The following is a 19,174-nucleotide window of genomic DNA, read 5'->3' on the forward strand; positions in this document are numbered from 1 at the left end:
TCTTAGAAAAAGGAAACCAGGTGTGGCTCAGTGGTAGAGTGCCCACGTAGTATGTATGGCTCCAGTTTCACATCCCGGTACTGCAAAATCAGAAAGAGAAAACTAATACTGTCTTTTCTTAAAGCAAGAATCAGAACGACAGTAGGACCTGGTAATGCTCAGCCCTGCCCCCCTGCTTGGACAGCAGACAGGGCACACAACAACTGTGAAGACAAGCTGTAAACTGCTCTGCTCTGGGAGCCAGATACTGACCTCTGCTGCACATTCTAGACACATTCTAAGAAAGTGAAATGGTTCCAGTTTCCTTTCTTCACGAACTTACAAGAATTGGGAGTGTTGTAGAATATTATTTTAAGGTGTGTTACTTTTGTTTATGCTCTGGAACATTTGTTAATGATGCAAAGATGTGTTACCTTTGTTTGATTAAATAAATACACCTGCGGCCAGGAGACTGTTGGCAACTAGCTGACAGGAAGTGGTAGGGAGGAGCCGGGTGGAGAAGGGCTTTTAAGTGGGCGCAAGGAGAAGGACAGGGCTTTTTGGGAGATGTGAGTGACTTGCTATTCAGCCTCTCTGAGGAGCAGAATTCCACCTCAACCTTTGAATCTTGAGTTCTGTTTGAGGGACAGAGATTTACATAAGTTCCCTTGGTGGCTTTGAAAGAGTCAGCACCTGAGGGAACAGAATCCCCTCTGCTGCGGCCTTTGCAGTGACTGATTAGGACAGTCATGGCTTAAAAGGCAGCAACAGTTTTAAAAAAGGACACCAGGGAACGAAAGCCAAGAGTAGGTAGGAAGGTAAGGTCTTACCAGGCAGCTTCCAACATGTACTGAGAGGCCCCTGAACCTCAAGATGTGGGCAAAGAAGAGCAAAGTACAACACAATCAGCCCCGTGTCAAGAAAACAATCCTTTTCCTTTTCTTCAACTTGAGAACCTCCTGCCTCAGGCTCCTGAGAGCAGGGCAGTCTGTTTTTTTAAAGATAAAGAAACCTCAACCGAACAACAACAACAATCCCATGTGTTTGTTAAAGTTTAATCCACCCGGCAGGGATAAAAAGAAATTGAAGTGTTCGGGGGGCAATGCCGAGGAGCAAGCCGATCCAGCCTTGAATCCTCCACGTCTCCACACAGAGAAGCCCTGCTCCCATCCTACCAGAGGAGGATGAGGTCCAAGGCTCCCCTGAGGGCTCCCCGAGAGGTTCCTGAGCAGTGGTGCTCGGCACCTCTCCACCCATGTCCTGAGCCAACGGAAGACTTCTCTTCCTGCTTTAACCACACAAGGTAAATTGATTTTCTGTAAAATTGAACTAGGAAATTTCAACCTCAGGCACAGCTGGCACACAGCTAGCCAAGATGAGGACAAAGTAAAACACTGGGTTACAGCTCTAGATGCTCTAGCCCTGTCCCTGACCAGCCCAGAACTCTAGCGAGCAGGCTCAGACTCTTTTCAACCAGTCTACCCCCAGGGAAGACTGACAGATGATTTCCTGAGGAAAACAAAACATTGAGGACCCAAACATAAGCTATTTGATTAGCTTTTTTAAAAAGCCGATGATTCTTTTTATTAATAAATTCTTTCTCTCTCTTTCTCTAAGCTTCTCCCACCCAAATAAGTATCTCTTTTGAAGAGGGGTGTTAGACATTTGTTCTTAACACTAGGAGACTGGCCTTTTGGGAGCTATCCAGAAGGCAGCACAAACTGGACCCAGTAGGTTATTAAAAACAAAAAACAAAAAAGGACATGTTGTTGGGAGGGGCGGGGAAGGGAGTGGAACTGGGAGGAGTTGGGAAGAAGTTGAGGGTGAGTAGGATCAAATTAGACTGTGTGATAAATGAAATTCTCAAAGAATTAATAAAAGTACTACATCTTTAAAAGATGGAGAGTGGGGGGCTGGAGAGATGGCTCGGCGGTTAAGAGTACTGGCTGCTCTTACAGAGGACCTGGGTTCAATTGCCAACACCCACATGGCAGCCCACAACTGTTTGCACCTCAAGATCTGACACAGACATACATGCAGGCAAAACACAATGTAAATAAAATAAAAATAAAAATAAAAAAAGATGGAGAGTGATAAAGGATGACATCCCATGTCCCCCTCTGGCCTTCACATCAGGTGTAGACAACACACACAATTTTAAAAGCTAAAAAGTATCCAGAAAACTAAGGGATGAAAATCAAAGTATCAAAGCAAACAGTTGAGAACAGCTGTCTATGAAAGCTGTGTTAAAGCTAAGAAGCAGGAAGAACATTGATGTTTATTGTTTTAATACTATTTACTATGGATACATATATTTTACACAGATTATTTAATTAAAAATAGTTTTAAAAGTTACTACAAGTTCTTATATCCCAACTGCAAAGGAATAATACTATATAATCATTAAAGAGAGGTGATCATATGAGAAAGCAATCTACAATCAAGAGTTCAGTATGTACACCGGATGAAAATGATGAAGCCAGTTTCCAAAGCAGAACTGACACTCATTGATAAAGCCATGTCCAGACAGACATGTAATATTTTATTACTGGTCATAACTGGAAAGTGGGATGTCAATTTCCTTTTGGTTTCTCATGATTCCATGTTATTTGAATCATTTGTTTTGTGTTCAATGTGTTTTATCTTCATTATTTTAAGAAATTAAAAATTACCTTCATTAGGGAAAAGTATCATGCATTAAGCTGAGATTTACAAGTACTAATTGGATTTAAGAGGTAATGGACAGACCAGATGTGGTGACACATACTTGTAATCCCAAGTAAGGATGCTGAGACAAGAGAATATTGAGTCCTGGTCTGCACAGCAATACCTTGGCTCAAAAAAGAGGATGGGGCATGTATGGAGAACATGAAGAATAAGTTAAAAATCCCTAGAAGACCCTAGGTAAGAATTTTCAAAGCATAAAGAATATTAATGATAAGAAAACAATGCTAGGAAACATAGTAGATCATATTAATCTAATCATGGTGCTACCTTAGCAATTCATTGGAAAAGAAACAACAGTCTAGCAATCACATGGTACATTTGACCATGTGGAAAACTGTACTAGGAGATTATTAGAAACACAAGAAAAATTAAAGTATATAGAAAAATGAAATGAATGAAAAATGAGTTACCAACTTGAAACCTCCCTCCTCTTGATAAATGACAGAGAACAAAAATAATCATTCTAGAAACCAAAATAATTGAGAGCACTGTCTACTAACAAGCAGAGAAACGAAATACAGTGGCTATCTACTTACTTCAGGAGTGGGGGGGAGGACTACCTCTTCAGAGGGTGAGGGGTGCCTACCTGCTTCAGAGCAGGGGAACACGGGATCAGTTCTCCTATTCTGTTTATCCCAGCATTGATTTTCTTCTTTCTGTGCCTCTCCACTAGAAAGAGGAGAAACACATTAGCAACCCTTATACTACGTGGTCAAAGTGCCCAGTTTCCCAGGGCAAAGCAACTGTCAGGAAAGAGTCATATGGAAGAGGCAGAGCACCTGCCTAGCATGGACATAGGAAAAGAAATTCAACCTTGAGCCGAAAATCATTATTTACCAAAGACAAGTAAGGTTGTACATAAAGTTTCTAAGAATGCAATATTTTATGTCAAGTGTTATGAAATAAATGCGCTTTTATAAGCATTGTAAAGAAAACCATGAATAACTACATTAAAACAATTAAAAAGGAATTATTAGGCCATCTTTCCATTATGATTTATTGATAACAAATTTATTTTTCAAATTCACTTTCATCTTGTTACATGTATTATTTATTTATTTATTTATTTGAGTGTGTGTATGTGTGTGTGTGCACATGTGTGGGTGTATGTGTACTGCACACACATGGGGTCACACGATGACTTGCTGGAGTCAGTGCTTTCTTTGCGCCATGTCTGTTCCAGTTGTTAAACTCAGGTTACCCTGCTCAGTGCAAGCCACCCCACCTGCTGAGCGATCACAACAGCCCAAGGACTGAATCGAAAGAAACCACTAATGAGTTACGGTGAGCTGACTCTTTTGGCAAGTGAGACCTTTCTTTAAAGTTTAAGAACCTTAAAATACCTAGTGTAGGATGACTAGGCCTTTCTGGAATAGAAGCAGCTGTTGGTTGTGTCTTACAATAGATAAGAAAAGGCATTGGCTTGGTTTTCTATGGTTTCTGAGATAACCACTCTGGCCAGGAAGAATCTTTTCTAAGAAACAGGGAGTACCAGCTAACTTTAACATAGCTTCATGAATCAGCTTCACATAGCCTAAGATCACCTTGGAAGAGAGAATTTTAGTGAGGAATTGCCTATATCAGGTTGTCTTGTGGTCTTATCTATGGAGGACCGTCTTAATTGAAAATTGATACAGTAAAACCTAGTCTATTGTGGGTGACTCCATTCCCTAGGATGAGATCTTAATGGTACAAGAGAGAAAAAAGGTAGCTGCAAGCAAACAAGAATGTGTTTATTGTTTGTTTGCTCTTGACCTTGGATGTAATGTAACTGGCTGCTTGAGTTCCTGCCTTGTGTTTCCTTCAGTAATGGACAGTAGTTTGGAACTGTAAACCAAATAAATTTGCTCCTCCTCCTATGTTGCTTTTGGTCAGGATATTTTACCATGGTAACAGAAATGAGGACATAGGACAACTGAAAACTTGTCAATTGACTGCCAAAATGTTCCAGACTGTAAGAGTACACAAGCGTTCATCTAGATAATTTCTGTAAGATGCTGAAAGTAAAAACATGCCTAAGGGCTAGAGAGATGGCTCAGCAGTGGGGAGCATGTATTGATCTTCCAGAAGACCAGATCCAGTTCCTAGCACTCCTGTTAGATGGCTCACAACCACCTGCAATTCCAGCTCCTAGGGGATCTAAACCACTGTGGGCACCTTCACACACACACACACACACACACACACACACACACACACACACACACACACTACTCTTGGCTATCTCTTAAGGTCTTCCTTTTTAATAACTGATTTCTAGGCTTTTAAGTGTGGTTTACTTTATTAATTTTCTAGCAATAGTACTCATTGTTATCTAAGAGTGAATTTCAAAGGTGATAAACTCATCTTACCAGTGTTCAATGTATCTTTCTGGATAAACTCTCTCAAAAGATCCTCTATGTATAACTATAGTTATGGATACAGATTAACAGAAAGCAATTTTTAAATTTTTTTCTGAATGTAGAATGCAGTCTCTGATTAAAAATGAAATGTTTCAAAATGAAAATGGATACAAAATGAATATTGTACATTTATCTGAGGTTGTCCTGTACTTCTAACATTAGAGATAAGATCATGTTGATTTTTATACATTTGTTTCTATAATAGAAGTCTGTACAGTTTAAAATTGTCCACGTGCACCAGGTGTAGCGGCATACGCCTGTAATGCCAGCACTCAGGAGGAAGAGGCAGGTGGATCTCTGTGAGTTCCAGGCCAGCCTGGGTCACACAGACAGACTTTATCTCAGAAGGAAGACTGCCACACTCAAAGAGCCCACGGCTCATCTCTTCCTTCCTCGGGGAGCTGTCCCTTTATAACCTTTATTCTCTCAGCGTCCTGAGTGAAGCCCTTCCAACTCTAGCCCCCCAAATATTCTAATATCATAACAAAACCAAAGTAGGCTACAAATCAGATATTACCCAGTCAGCTCCATGAAGCTCTAGGAATATTTTGTCAATAAAGAAAAAAAGGTTGCCCTTTCTGAAATATAACAAATAATTCCATGTTTGCAACATGAAAAGGTGCATAACCAGCCATAGCATAAGTAATTCCAGCAGAGTTCAAGTTGTGGTACCCACCTGCATTGTGTGTCTCCCGATTCTTCTTTCTGAAACAGAAGCGCACAGACAGGTAACGTGAACATAATAAAAAAGAATCTTCACTCTCATAACCATTAAAATGAGTATTATGAAACTCTCTTTGTTGCAGCAATAAAGAACCACCCAAAGAAAAGAAAATTGGTTCATATCATGGTATAAGAACCTTAATGCAGATAATCTCAATAGATATTGTAGTGATATATTGTGTACCCTAATAAACTTGCCAGAGGATCAGAGGACAGAGCCAGCCACTAGATTAGACATAGAGACCAGGCAGGGGTGGCGCACACCTTTAATCCCAGTACTGAGAAGCACACGCCTTAAATCTGGGAAGTGACATGGCTGGACAGAGAAAGGTATATAAGGCTCCAGGAAACTGGAGCTAAAGCAGTTCAGCTGAGAGCCTTTCGGCTGAGGACTCAGAGGCTTTCAGTCTGAGGAAACAGGATCGGCTTGGGAGCTGGCGAGGTGAGGAAGCTGTGGCTTGTTCTGCTTCTACGATCTTTCAGCTTTCACCTCAATATCTGGCTCTGGGTTTTTTATTAAAAGACTATTTAAGATTTGAACAAGATATAATTTCAGGAAGTAAGAACAATTCTCTCCCTATACCAAGAAACCACATGTGAGAACAGACTCAATCCCTGAAAAGCTTCACTATCTAAAACTGTGACTTCACTGTGATGTGCCGGGGAGGCTCTGGCACCTCAGCAGGAGCGGGGAGGAGACCGAGCAATGTGCAGGGCAGCGTCTCGATTCCCAGCGAGGGGGATGCAGGACGACAGCACTTAGTGTCAGTGCATCTGAGTCATCTTTCCTTCTGTGCACTCAGGTCATCCAAACTCCTACCTTTCCTGAAAATTTCCACTAAAGACACTGACTTTCCCTTTTTCTTAATTACCCAACGCATCAGCTTTCCCCAATTTGGGAAGAAAAGAGAATATAGTAGTTTCAACCTAATTAAAAACAGTGGCCACACAATTCTAGGCAGACATTGCCTAAAATGCTAGAAACTCAGGAAAGGGGTTGTAAGAAAATAAAAGTAATGCTATGTATATTGTCTTAATGGATTATAATGTTATAAATTAAATACAATCTAAATGTTTCAGGATGCCAGTGAAAATGTCCTTAGAAAGCAAACATGTAACATAGATTTGAGATAATGTCTTAAGATTATTATTATTATTATTATTATTATTGTTATTTTATAGCCCAACCGCAGTTTTCCCTTCCTCCTCTCTTCCCAGTCCCTCCACTCACCTCCCCTCTGCTCACCCCCATCCACCCCTCCTCCGTTTCTATTCAGAAAAGAGCAGACCTCCCATAGATAGCAACCAAACATGGCATATTAAGTAAGACTAAGCACCTCCCCTCCTACCAAAGCTGGGCGAGGTGACCCAGTATAAGGAGTAGGGTTCCAAAAGCTGGCCAAGTCAGAGACAGCCCTCACTCCCACTGAAGACCAAGCTACACAACTGTCACATGTATGCAGAGGGTCTAGGTCAGTCTGATGCAGCCTCCCTGGCTGTCAGTTCAGTCTCTGTGAGCCTCTTGTGACTGCTTTGCTTCAGCTACTGATGGCATTCTTACCTGTCACACTGCTGAGAAAATAAGGACGGGCAAATTTGATCCATGTATCTCTTTTAGTAAATCTGTTTCTACCCATCCACACATATTTTGGAGATTAATTATTTTCTAGGCATCCAAATGCAAGTTCACTAAGGACTGTTTAGCAAACTGGGAGCTAATTCTGTGTCTTACCTGCCTACATGGTATTATTTGAGGCTGTGGATACACACCTGTGCTGCTTCTTCATCGGCGTCTCATGCTCTGTCATTTCTGGCATGGTGACAGTGATGGGAACCTACAAAGGGATAAAAAGACAGATATACTAAGACACTTAGTCATTCCAGAGTGTGGAGAAATCAAATGGCAAATTCCATTTTAATTCCAAAAAGCCAAACAAACAGATAAACAAAAACAAACAAACAAACAAAAAACACTTGACCAGGTGTTGTAGATTAAAAGGGTTTAAGAAAATAGGATACATGCTTGAAATCCCAGTACTAGGAAGATTGAGGCAGGAGGATCATGAGGTTAGGGCCAGCCTGGGCTGCATGGCAAGTGTCAGACTAGCCTGGGCTTCACAGTAAGATCTCACTGGTAAAGTGCTTGGCCAGTATGAACTGTAAAAACACACTGCCAGAGGACTCTCCAGAAACCACAAAGGACAGACACTAGTACAAGCAGCAGATGTAAATCATGGTGAGGCTTTCTTTAGCTGCCAGGTGCCAGCAGTCGCAATGGAGACTTACTACAATGTGGGTGTGAAAACTCTACCGATATTTAAAACATGAAGACAATGGATTTTCCTCATTCTGTCTCCATTCTTTTTCCTCTTCCCCCTCTCTATTTTCAGACAGGATCTCACTATATAGACCAGGGATGGTCTCAAAACTTGTAATCCTCCTGTCTCAGCTACCCAAGTGTTGGGATTATGGGCATACATCACTACCCGGCTGAAAACAGATGTCCTATAGGGAAATATACATAAAGGGAGAAGGCCTGGAAGCAGAAACATTAATACATCAAAGTGCAGGTATGCAATAGTACGGTGACTTCTTTTGATCCTCTCTGACTTTTCCAGAGTTTAATAATGAAAATGTTAATGCTCTCAGGAACTGGCAACCAACCTTCCAAAAGAGGCTGTCAAGCCAAGGTGCTTGTTGGGCTACAGGGAAGGAGTTACAAACGCAACTCCCCCTTTTTCTTCTGGGAAGGGAAAGGAGGTACTGAGTATAGAGGCGAACTCACAAAGCAGGAGTTTAAGACCGGATTGTGCCACTTCCTAGCTGTTTGGTTGTGGGCAAACTGTTTAACCCCTTTAGAGTCTCAGTTGTTTTATCTCCATAACCGGGTTCTTTTGAGAAGGGGATGAAATAACGCAAGGAAGACCCAACACCATGGTGCCTGGCAGCAACAGGGATCAGGAATGTCAGCTCTGAGATATTTCAGAACAAGCATCCACCCTCGAAAGGAGGGAAGGCAGGCAAGGGACAGACGGACGTCCTGACTGATGTGGCCTGTGGAGAATGTGTAGTGGAAACCAGCCAGAGGGCTCTGTGGTTAACAGTGCTCCCAGGCCTGAAGACCTGAGTTCCACCCCAAGACCCACGCAGTAGAGACAGGAACCGACCCCTGCAGGCTGTTCTCTGACCTCCACACACGTGTCACAGGTGCACACAGGAGAGAGAGGAACCGACCCCTGCAGGCTGTTCTCTGACCTCCACACACGTGTCACAGGCGCGCACACACACCACAAAAAAAGAAGCATTACGGTTTTCTTTTTTCAAAAACAACTCACTTCAGCGGCCTGTTCCTGGTCCACCTTCTCCTTACGGACCACCACTCACCGTGGGTCACCACGTAACAGCCGTGTGGGACAGTCAGCACGTAAGGACACAAACAACCCATCACCTTTCTCACCCAAGGGCTCGCAGAGTTTCTTCACTTTGGATTCCTGGCTTCCAGCTCCTCCTCTTTCTGGTTCCAATCTATCATCTTCTGCCAGAAGATGGTCTCTATGGGGTATGTTTTCTTCTTACTATAAAAAAAAAAAAAAAGCCCATGAGTGTTTACAGGCACCAGGTATGCACGAGATGAAGCTGGCAGCTAATGGCATGCAGGCAGGTTTGAGAGGCATGAAGGAGGAGCCTGACTGCTCTCCACCACTGGAGAACATGGGAATGTAATCGCTCTCAAAAGCCTCTTTCCAATGGGCAACTATGTTCTATCCTACAAACGGGGGTCTTACCAGCAGGGGAGGGCATGTGGACATGCTCTCTTCTATTCTGTTTGCTCATGGTCCCTTGGACCCTTATTACTCATGGGTCTCCGAAGACCTCCATGCTATGTCTAATATTAAGACCAGCCCTCAAGTCTAAAATTACCTTTCCATTTCCTTTTTCCCTTATGTAAAATGTTATTTCTTCTCTACATGTGCATGAATGGGCGTTGTGTGGTGTGTGTGGGCACATATGAGTGTGTGAGTGTGCAGGCACGAGGACATCCACAGGTGTTGCCAGTTGTTTTGATTGCCCTCTACTTTATTCTTTTTGTGGCAATGACTCTCAGTTGAACTCAGAGCTTGCTGTTAACATGGCTAGTCTCCTTAGGCAGCTTGTTCTGGGGACCCCACCTCTACCTTCAGAGGCTAGAATTGCAGGTGAGAAACCTCCTGGTATTTGTGGAGTTTGGGGATCCGAACTCTGGTCCTCTTGCTCCCACAGAAAGCACATTAAGTGCTAAGCCATTTCCCTGCCCCATTTTTTTTGTAGGAGTGACTGAAAACTTGCTCAGAGATAGGAAACAGGCTGAAGGCCTGTGCATGTGTATGCAACAACATACTTTACAGCTTCATCCCAGACTGGCAAATGACGAGCTGCAGGGGGGCCTAGGATCCTAGATCTTCTAGGATGACACCCCTTTCACCTTTCCTTTTTTCTCTTTCTCTATGCTTAGATAGTCTGAGAAACTTAGCTCTATTTTAGGGTAATGTTTCCCAGAAATAGATAATAAGAACTATCCAGAGGGTACCAGTGCTTTCTATCTGTGAGTTTCATGTCTGTGAGTCCACAGGTAAGAGAGAACATGTGGAATTCATGTTTCTGAGCCAAGGTTTACCTTACTTAAAATGTTTTACAGTTCCATTCATTTGCTGTACACTTCATAACTTCATTTTTCTTTACAACTGAATAAAACTCTATTGTGTGTGTAGTGTGTGTATATTACAGCATCCATTCACCTGTTGATGGACATCTAGGCTGATTCCAATTCCTTGAGCAACAATAAACATGGATGGGCAAGTGTCTCTATAATAATAGCATATATAATCCTTTGGGTTTATGCCTAAGAATGGGTCAGACATATATGGAAAGTCTATTTTTAGTTAGTTCTTTTCTTGTGTGTTTGTGTGTGCACATGAGTGTGTAGGTGTACCCACATGTGGAGGCCACAGAAGGACACCAGGTGACTTCCTCTATCACTCGCTCTCCATTTGGTTGCCCCCTTCCATAGCTTTCTATCTTGTCTTCTTGCTCTGGCTAGGATTTTGAGAGCGATACTAAATAAGAGTGAAGAAGGCAGACATTCTTACTGTTCCTGATTGTAATGGAAATGCTATTCAAGGGAGTGTATGCTATTGCAACCACTATGGAAATCAATGTGGAGCTTCTCAAAACACCTAAAAATATTTTTTTCTAGGGCTGGGGAAGTGGCTCAGGGGCAAAGTGTCTGCTGTGCAAACCTAAGCAGCCAAGTTCAGATCCTCAACACCCACAGACATGTGCTGCTATCCACCCAAGGCTGGATAGCAGCACATGTCTGTAATCCCAGAATGGATGGATGGAGACAGGCAGATCCCAGAGGCTCATGGGTCAAAGTCCAGCCAAAACAACAAGCTCCAGGTTCAGTGAGAGATCCTATCTTTAAAAAAATTAAAGAGTTGGGCGTGGTGGTGCATGCCTTTATATATCATATATGTGTTATATAATATATATCATATATGTTATATAATATATGCCATATATGTGTTATATAATATATATCATATTATATATCATAAAAATGATATCTTTAAAAATTATAGCCAGGTGTGGTGGTGTATGCTTTAATCCCAGCACTCAGGAGGCAGAGGCAGACGGATCTCTGCAAGGCCACCGTGGTCTACAAAGGGAGTTCCAGCACAGTGAGGGCTACACAGAGAAACTGTCTGGGGAAACAAAACAAAACAAAATGAAATTAAAATAAGGTCAAGAGCAATGGAGGAAGATACTCAAGGTCAACCTCTGGTCTTCATATGTGCATGCACAGGTAAGTGTACATGTCCACATATACACAGACACAAACCCATATACATACGTACATACATACATACATACATCAGACATATGTACACATGCACACAAAAAGATCTAAAAGGGATATAGGTTGGAAAGGAGTAGTTAAATTATTCCTATTTGTAGATGACATAATTCTATACTTAAAACCCCATGGAGTTCACACACACACACACACCCCTTCAGAAAAAACAGCAGAATACACAATCTTTGGTATGGGGCACATGGATGTAATCACAGCACTGAGGAGGTTGAGACAGGAGGGTCATGAATTCCAGGTCAGCTGGAGTTACACAATGATCTCCTGTCAGAGACAGAAGTGAGGGGTCAGAGGTTGATGCTGGTGCTTCCTTCTTGGCTCTTGCTTGTGAGACAGACACTGGTTGACTAGCAGGCCCCAGGAGTACTCCTGTCTCTTCCCCCAGCACAACACTGGAATTACAGGGATGTGTGCCATGCCAAGTTTTTACATGGTGTTCGTGACATGAACTTGGGTCCTCACATGTGGCAAGCACTTTACTGATGGAACCAGCTCTCCACCCTCCAAAATTACATTCCTGATGTTAAAAAAATAACCAGAATAAAAGACTACATTATCATAATCTTTGTCTACTGACCAATAAACCTACTAATGAAGACATGGCTTTTCTTCTCTTCTTGGCACTGGGGTCAAATAACTCAGGGCCTTAGACCACCGAGTCACACACAGCCCAATGGCATTTTAATATAATATTTATATGAGTAAATAAACATACTCCTTAAAATAGTTAAAGCGCCATGAATTTTTAAAGATAAATGCTAAAATATTATATTAATAATCTATGAGTAATTATATCTGTGTGGAAAGTAGTCAAACCCAGTGGTTCACACACGGTGGTCGGTCCTCACATCTCCTCCATCAAGTCACACTGTCTAGGACCTTTTTCCCCTTGAGGAAAAACTCACACACTAATTCCAACAGCTTAAGTACACCATTCAGTGAGCTTTAATAGATGCACACACTTCTGTGACCCAATCCTCATCAAACTACATACATTATCGCCAGACAAAGTTCTTTCTTGGCCTTTCCTAGTCAATCCCTTCCCAGTTTTAGAAGTAATCACTGTCCTGTTTCCTCCTCTCAACTTTATATAGATGTATTAGCTGGAATTCTCTTGGGGCAAGCTTACACTCAGCTGAATATAAATGTATATACTTTCTTCCAGGAGTCTGCTCCTTTTTCTCACTAAGGATGAACCTAGAACACTAGCTGTTTTTCCATTTTTCTGTTGACGGACTGCCACTTTGTCCATGAAGTGCCACCGGCACAAATTACAAACACCATGAGGATAGACAGTCACTAGACAGTCAGCTGAGCATTCTGTGCTGGTCAATGGTGTCTGGACAGTTTCTTACCTAGCAAATGACATATTAATTAGTTACACGGTTTGTTTGTTTGTTTGTTTGTTTGTTTGTTTTTCTCAAAGAAAGCCCAGGTAATTCTGGTGGGTGGAAGACTACCTTTGCATATATATAATTACACAGTATTATAATTACATAGTATTAATTATAATCATTATTGGTTTGGTAATTCTTGTTTTATCCCTAAAAAGTTGATTGATATCAGTGACAAATATTAGAAGTTGATAAGACACAGGCCTTAGAAAAAGTTACTACTGATAATATGCAAGCCCTATAAATAATTACTAAAGGAAATAATGCGATTTTGACTGATAAGTTACAAGCCTTAGAAACACTTATTAAAACAGGTAATAGACATATTCAGACACAGACAGAGGAATTTAAAGGAGAACCAACCTCACCATTACATTATGAAATTAGAGAGGAACAGCCCAAGGTTATCAAAAATCCAACCTTAATTTATCCAGTCACCATACAGGAACAACCACCAAGTGACAGGTATCCCCAAGGCTATGGAAGAGCTCACTAGATTCCTGTGGAAGGGTTAGATTTGAGGAGATTTAAAGAAACAATAGTCTCACATGGTATGCACTCACCTTTTGTGAGGCAGATGTTAAATTCATGGACAACTAGTAACAGAATTATCCCACAAGACTGAGAAGACTTGGTTACAGCAGTATTGGAACCTGGTCCTCAATTACAGTGGAAGACCTGGTGGTAAGATGAGGCTAGGACAATTGAGCAATGAATTAGGGCTAGAGGTATTGAAATTTTCCAAGACCAACTTGTTGGAGAGGGCAATTATGTTGATGTACAAAGACAATCTATATATGATGAACACACCTTGGTTCTATGCCATACAGCAGTTTTGAATGTTTGGGACAGAGTTAAAGAAGTTGAAAAGAGAATTGAGTCATCTACTAAAGCTACACAGGGCCCAAAAGAAACCTTCACTGATTTTTTTTTTTTTTGCAAAAATTGATTTCAGCTGTAAATAAAGGAACACTAAATCCAGAAGCTAGACAAATACTAAGTAAATCTTTGGCTTTTGAAAATGGTAATTCACAATGCAAAAGGGTAATTGGGCATTTAAAGGCAAGATCCACACCCATAGAGGAATGGATCTGAGATATAGTTAATATTGAATTTCATAATCATGAGATTTGGATAGTAGAGGTGATTTCTAAAGACTTGAAGAAAAATCAAAACGTCAGATGTCTTAATTGTGGCAAACAACATCACCTAAAAAGGGATTGTAGGCAGATTGCTCCTAGAAACAATGTTTTTTAAAAAGATAATCCAAAAGAAAAGGCCCCTGCCTTCTGGAGTATGCAGAAGGTGCAGCAAAGGCTGACACTGGACCAATGAATGTAGATCAACAACGGACAGACAAGATAACCCTTTGCCAACAGGAAAAACTTTTGGGAGGCCTCTCGCAGGCCCTCATGTCAAATTTGGTTCAATAATTCCCTGTCACCATGGGGGAAACTCCTTCACAGAGCAATTAAAGGACCTAATGCCTATTGTTAAAAACCATACTGCTTTGGATGATAGAACAGCTTTAGAAGATAAAACAAAAATTTCAGGAGAAACCATAAAACAAATATTTTGGCAAACTTCTATAAGTGATCAAAGTTAAAAGTCAAAAGACCGAAGCTAAAAATACAAATAAATGGCATTGTAATTGAGGGTTTAATAGATATAGGGACAGATGTAACAATACTTGCATCAGGATCTTGGCATCCAAATTGGCCTCTTCAGGAGGTGAATGTTCAACTTTCAGGGATTGAAACTTTATCTCAGATAAAACAAAGCACAAGATGGATCAAATGTATAGGGCCAGAAGAACAGAGAGAAAAATTAAAGCCAGATGTGGCGAACACTGCAATGAATTTATGGGGACATGATTTGTTACAGCAATGGAATGCCCAGATTAACATTTTCTCCAATCTCAGAAACAAACCATAAACTAACATATGTTTCTGGGAAAAATATTAAAAGGTAGTATAAAGAACAGCCACCAACCATTCAGGTTGTACATAAACAGGACACAACAGCTGCTGATTTTCCAAAAGTACCAACAGCCCTAACTTTAAAATGGTCAACTGACAGACCTGTCTGGATACAACAATGACCTTTGACATTAGAAGAATTACAGGCCTTAGAACAGCTGGTATAGGAGCAGCTAAATGCTCAACATACTGAAGAATCAACCAGTCCTTGGAATTCTCCTATTTTTGTTATTGAAAAGAAATCTGGAAAATGGAGAATGTTAACAGACTTGAAAGCCATAAATAAACTAACTCAGCTGATGGGCTCTCCACAGCCTTGAATTCTCCTGCCTTCTCTATTACCTAAAGGATGGTCTATTATAAGTATTGATTTAAAAGACTGTTTCTACATTATACCTCTGTAAGAATAGGACAGAAAAAAATTTGCCTTCACAGTGCCTACTTATAATAATTCTCAGACCATTAAGAAAGATCAGTGGGCAATTCTCCCACAAGGGATGTTAAACAGCCCCACCCTGTGCCTGTATTCTATACAACACCATGATTTGTAAACAGTTTCCACAATCTATAATTTACCATTATATGGACGATACCTTACTAGCTGATTCAAATGTAGATACCTTATTGAGAAAAATGTTTAAAGAAGTAAAGAAAATTTTGCTTTATTGGGGATTACAAATTGCTCCTGAAAAAATACAAAGAAGAGATTCTATTAATTACCTAGGATATAAGGTAGATTTACAAAAAATTCAACCACAGGAAGTACAAATCAGGAGAAATCAATTACAAACTCTAAATGATTTTCAAAAATTGCTGGGAGATATTAACTGGCTATGGCCCACAACTGGATTGATAACTCAAGAACTAAGTAATTTATTTCAAATTACTTATTACAAGGTGACAAGGACTTAAATAGTCCAAGAAAATTATCAGCTGAAGCTGAGAGAGAATTGGCTTTGGTAGAAAAGAAATTAAAGGATGCACATGTTGATCACTTGGATCCAGAGCTTGATTGTATCCTGGTCATACTACCTTCTACAAATTCCCCTACAGGAATTCTAATGCAGAGAGAAGATAATATCTTAGAATGGATATTTTTACCACACAAACAAAGCAAAGAATTAAAGACCTATGCAGAAAAAGTTTCTGAATTGATTCTGAAAGGAAAACTGAAACTTTGTCAGTTAACAGGAATAGACCCAGCAGAAATTGTGGTACCTTTTACTAATGCTGAAATTTCCTCTTTATGGGCAGAAAATGAAAATTGGCAAAGAGCTTGTAGTAATTTTTTTGGGAGAGATTAATAAAAAAAAAGATCCAAAGCAAGAGACTTCAATTTATAAAAGGAACCAATTGGGTCCTTCCTCAAATTGTATGGGGAACACCAATTTCTGGAGGCCCTACATTCTATACTGATGCAAACAAATCAGGAAAGGCAGGTTATAAGTCAGGAAATTTAAGTAAAGTGGCTCAAAGCACTTATGATTCTGTTCAAAAGTCAGAATATGCTATTTTCATGCTACTATTAGATTTTTCCAGAACCTCTTAATATAGTTACTGACTCTCAATACAGAGAAAGAGTTGTTTTACCTACTGGAACTGCTGAACTTATTCCAGACCATTCAGAAATGACTTTATTTATTCAATTACAAGAAATAATAAGTAATAGAAATCATCCCCTATATAGGGGGATGTGATATATATATATATATATATATATATATATATATATATATATATATCTCACATCCGTAGTGAGAAGTAAAGAAAGTTTTACCTCAATGGGGACTACAAATTGCCCCTGAAAAAATACAAAGAGGAAATCCTATTAATTACTTAGGGCATAAGATAGATTGACAAAAAATTAGACAGCAAAAGGTACAGCTCAGGAGAGATAGACTGTGGACTGTTAATGATTTTCAAAAATTGTTAGGAAGCATTTCCAACTTACAGACCATCATCAGAATACCAAACGACAGACTAGTAAATTTGGACAATACCCTAAAAGGAGACAAGGACTTAAGTAGTCCAAGAGAATTATCAGCTGAAGCTGAGAAGGAATTGGCTCTAGTAGAAAAGAAAATAGCAGAGGCGCATGTGGATCATGTGAATCCAGAACTTAGCTGCATTCTGGTCATACTCCCCTCCAGATACGCCTCCACAGGGATTTTGATGCAGAGGAAAGATATTATATTGGAATGGATATTTCTACCATGTAAACAGAGTAAGAAGTTAAAGACTTATGTGGGAAAGATCTCCGATTTGATTCTAAAAGGAAAATTAAGACTTCGTCAGTTGATAGGAATGGACCCAGCAGAAATTGTAGTATCTTAACTAATGAAGAAATTTCCTCTTTACAGAAAGATAATGAATACTGGCAAGGAGCCTGCAGTAACTTTTTGGAAAGATGAGCCATTGTTATGCCAAAAGCAAGAGAATAGAATCCATAAAAAGAACTGAATGGGTCATTCCTCACATTGTACAGCAAAAACCAATCTCTGGAGTCCCCACATTCTATACTGATGCAAATAAATCAGGAAAGGCAGGTTATAAATCAGGTGACTTAAGTAAAGTGGTTCAAAGTCCATACAACTCTGTACAAAAAGCATAACTGTATGTCATTCTTATGGTACTGATGGACTTCACAGAACCCCTCAATATAGTCACTGATTCTCAATATGCAGAGAGAGTTGTCTTACATATTGAAACTGTTGAATTTATTCCTGATACCACAGAATTAACTTCACTATTTTTACAATTACAGGAAATCATCAGAAATAGGGATCATATATATATATATATATATATATATATATATATATATATATATCACATCTGATCTCATACAGGTCTGCCAGGTCCTCTCGCACAAAGTAATGTTGAGACTGATCAATTATTAATAGGTAACATGCTAGAACTCTCAGAATTTCATAAGAAACACCATGTAAACAGCAAAGATTTGAAAAAAGGACTTTTCTATCACTTGGCAACAAGCCAAGGAAATGGTAAAAAATGTCCTACTTGTTCCTTCCATAACCATACTCTATTACCTGCAGGAAGCAATCTAAAAGGTATACAAAGAAATGAAATTTGGCAGGTGGATGTGTTTCATTTTGCAGAATTTGGAAGATTAAACTATGTATACCATACCATTGACAGCTATTCAGGATTTCAATGGGCAGCTCCTATGAGTTCTGAAAAGGCTGACTCTGTAATTACACACCTATTAGAAGGTTACAGCCACCATGAGAATACCTGTACAAATTAAAACTGATGATGCTCCAGCATGTCTCAAATAAAATGAGACAGTTTTTTGCTTATTACAATATAAAGCATGTTACAGGTATACCACACAACCCCACAGACCAAGAAGTTATAGAAACATCCAATCGAACTTTAAAGTCTATGATAAATAAACAGAAAGTGCTGTGAATGACTGATTGATAAAGTACTGATTGGCCAGTAGCCAGGCAGGAAGTATAGACAGGACAAGGAGAGAAGAGAATTCTGGGAAGTGGAAGGATGAGGCAGAGCGAGATGCTGCCAGCCACCGACATGAGAAACATAATATAAGATACCGGTAAGCCATGAGGAAAGGTATAGATTTATAGAAATGGGTTGATTTAAGATATAAGAACAGTTAGCAAGAAGCCTGCCACGGCCATACAGTTTATAAGTAATATAAATCTCTGTGTGTTTGATTGGGCCTGAGCAGCTGTGGGACTGTCCAGGCTGCCAGCTATCTCTATCTACTCTCACAAGACTCCCAAAAGTTGCTTTCATCCTCCTGTTTCGCGGGTAATTATTATATCCTTCTGAGGTCTTTGATGTAGTTGAAGACTAGATAGTTATAATTTCCTTGGTCCTGATAAAAGATAAGTAAGATATGAAACCTTAGACTCACAAATATAGGATAAAATATCTTTAATTTTGCCAAATACAAATAGACTAGATATTATAGACTAGATATTATAACTGTGATTCTTGTTTGATAACTTTTGTTATATGTAATTTTACTATGTGAAAGTTAAAAAAAGGGGGGGGGGATCTATGGATGGTTGA

At 39.9% G+C, this 19,174-nt stretch overlaps 1 protein-coding gene across 2 annotated transcripts in view; it reads right to left on the reverse strand.

The window, feature by feature from the left end:
* The window catches only part of Usf3 (upstream transcription factor family member 3), a 62,120-nt gene that overhangs the window by 13,081 nt on the left and 29,865 nt on the right, over window positions 1-19,174 (reverse strand). Inside the window, exons 2-5 of one of the 2 annotated variants that reach the window (XM_028872086.2) lie at window positions 9,289-9,406; window positions 7,602-7,666; window positions 5,785-5,813; window positions 3,293-3,375 (exon numbers count right to left, since the gene is read on the reverse strand). In XM_028872086.2, coding sequence (XP_028727919.1) covers window positions 3,293-3,375; window positions 5,785-5,813; window positions 7,602-7,648 — 159 coding nt within the window. In that variant the 5' untranslated portion in view covers window positions 7,649-7,666; window positions 9,289-9,406. Of the gene's footprint in view, window positions 1-3,292; window positions 3,376-5,784; window positions 5,814-7,601; window positions 7,667-9,279; window positions 9,407-19,174 lie in introns of both variants that reach the window. The other variant, XM_028872087.2, reaches the window with a different exon arrangement.

Source organism: Peromyscus leucopus, chromosome 12, assembly GCF_004664715.2.
Source record: "Peromyscus leucopus breed LL Stock chromosome 12, UCI_PerLeu_2.1, whole genome shotgun sequence".
Taxonomy (NCBI): Eukaryota; Metazoa; Chordata; class Mammalia; order Rodentia; family Cricetidae; genus Peromyscus; species Peromyscus leucopus.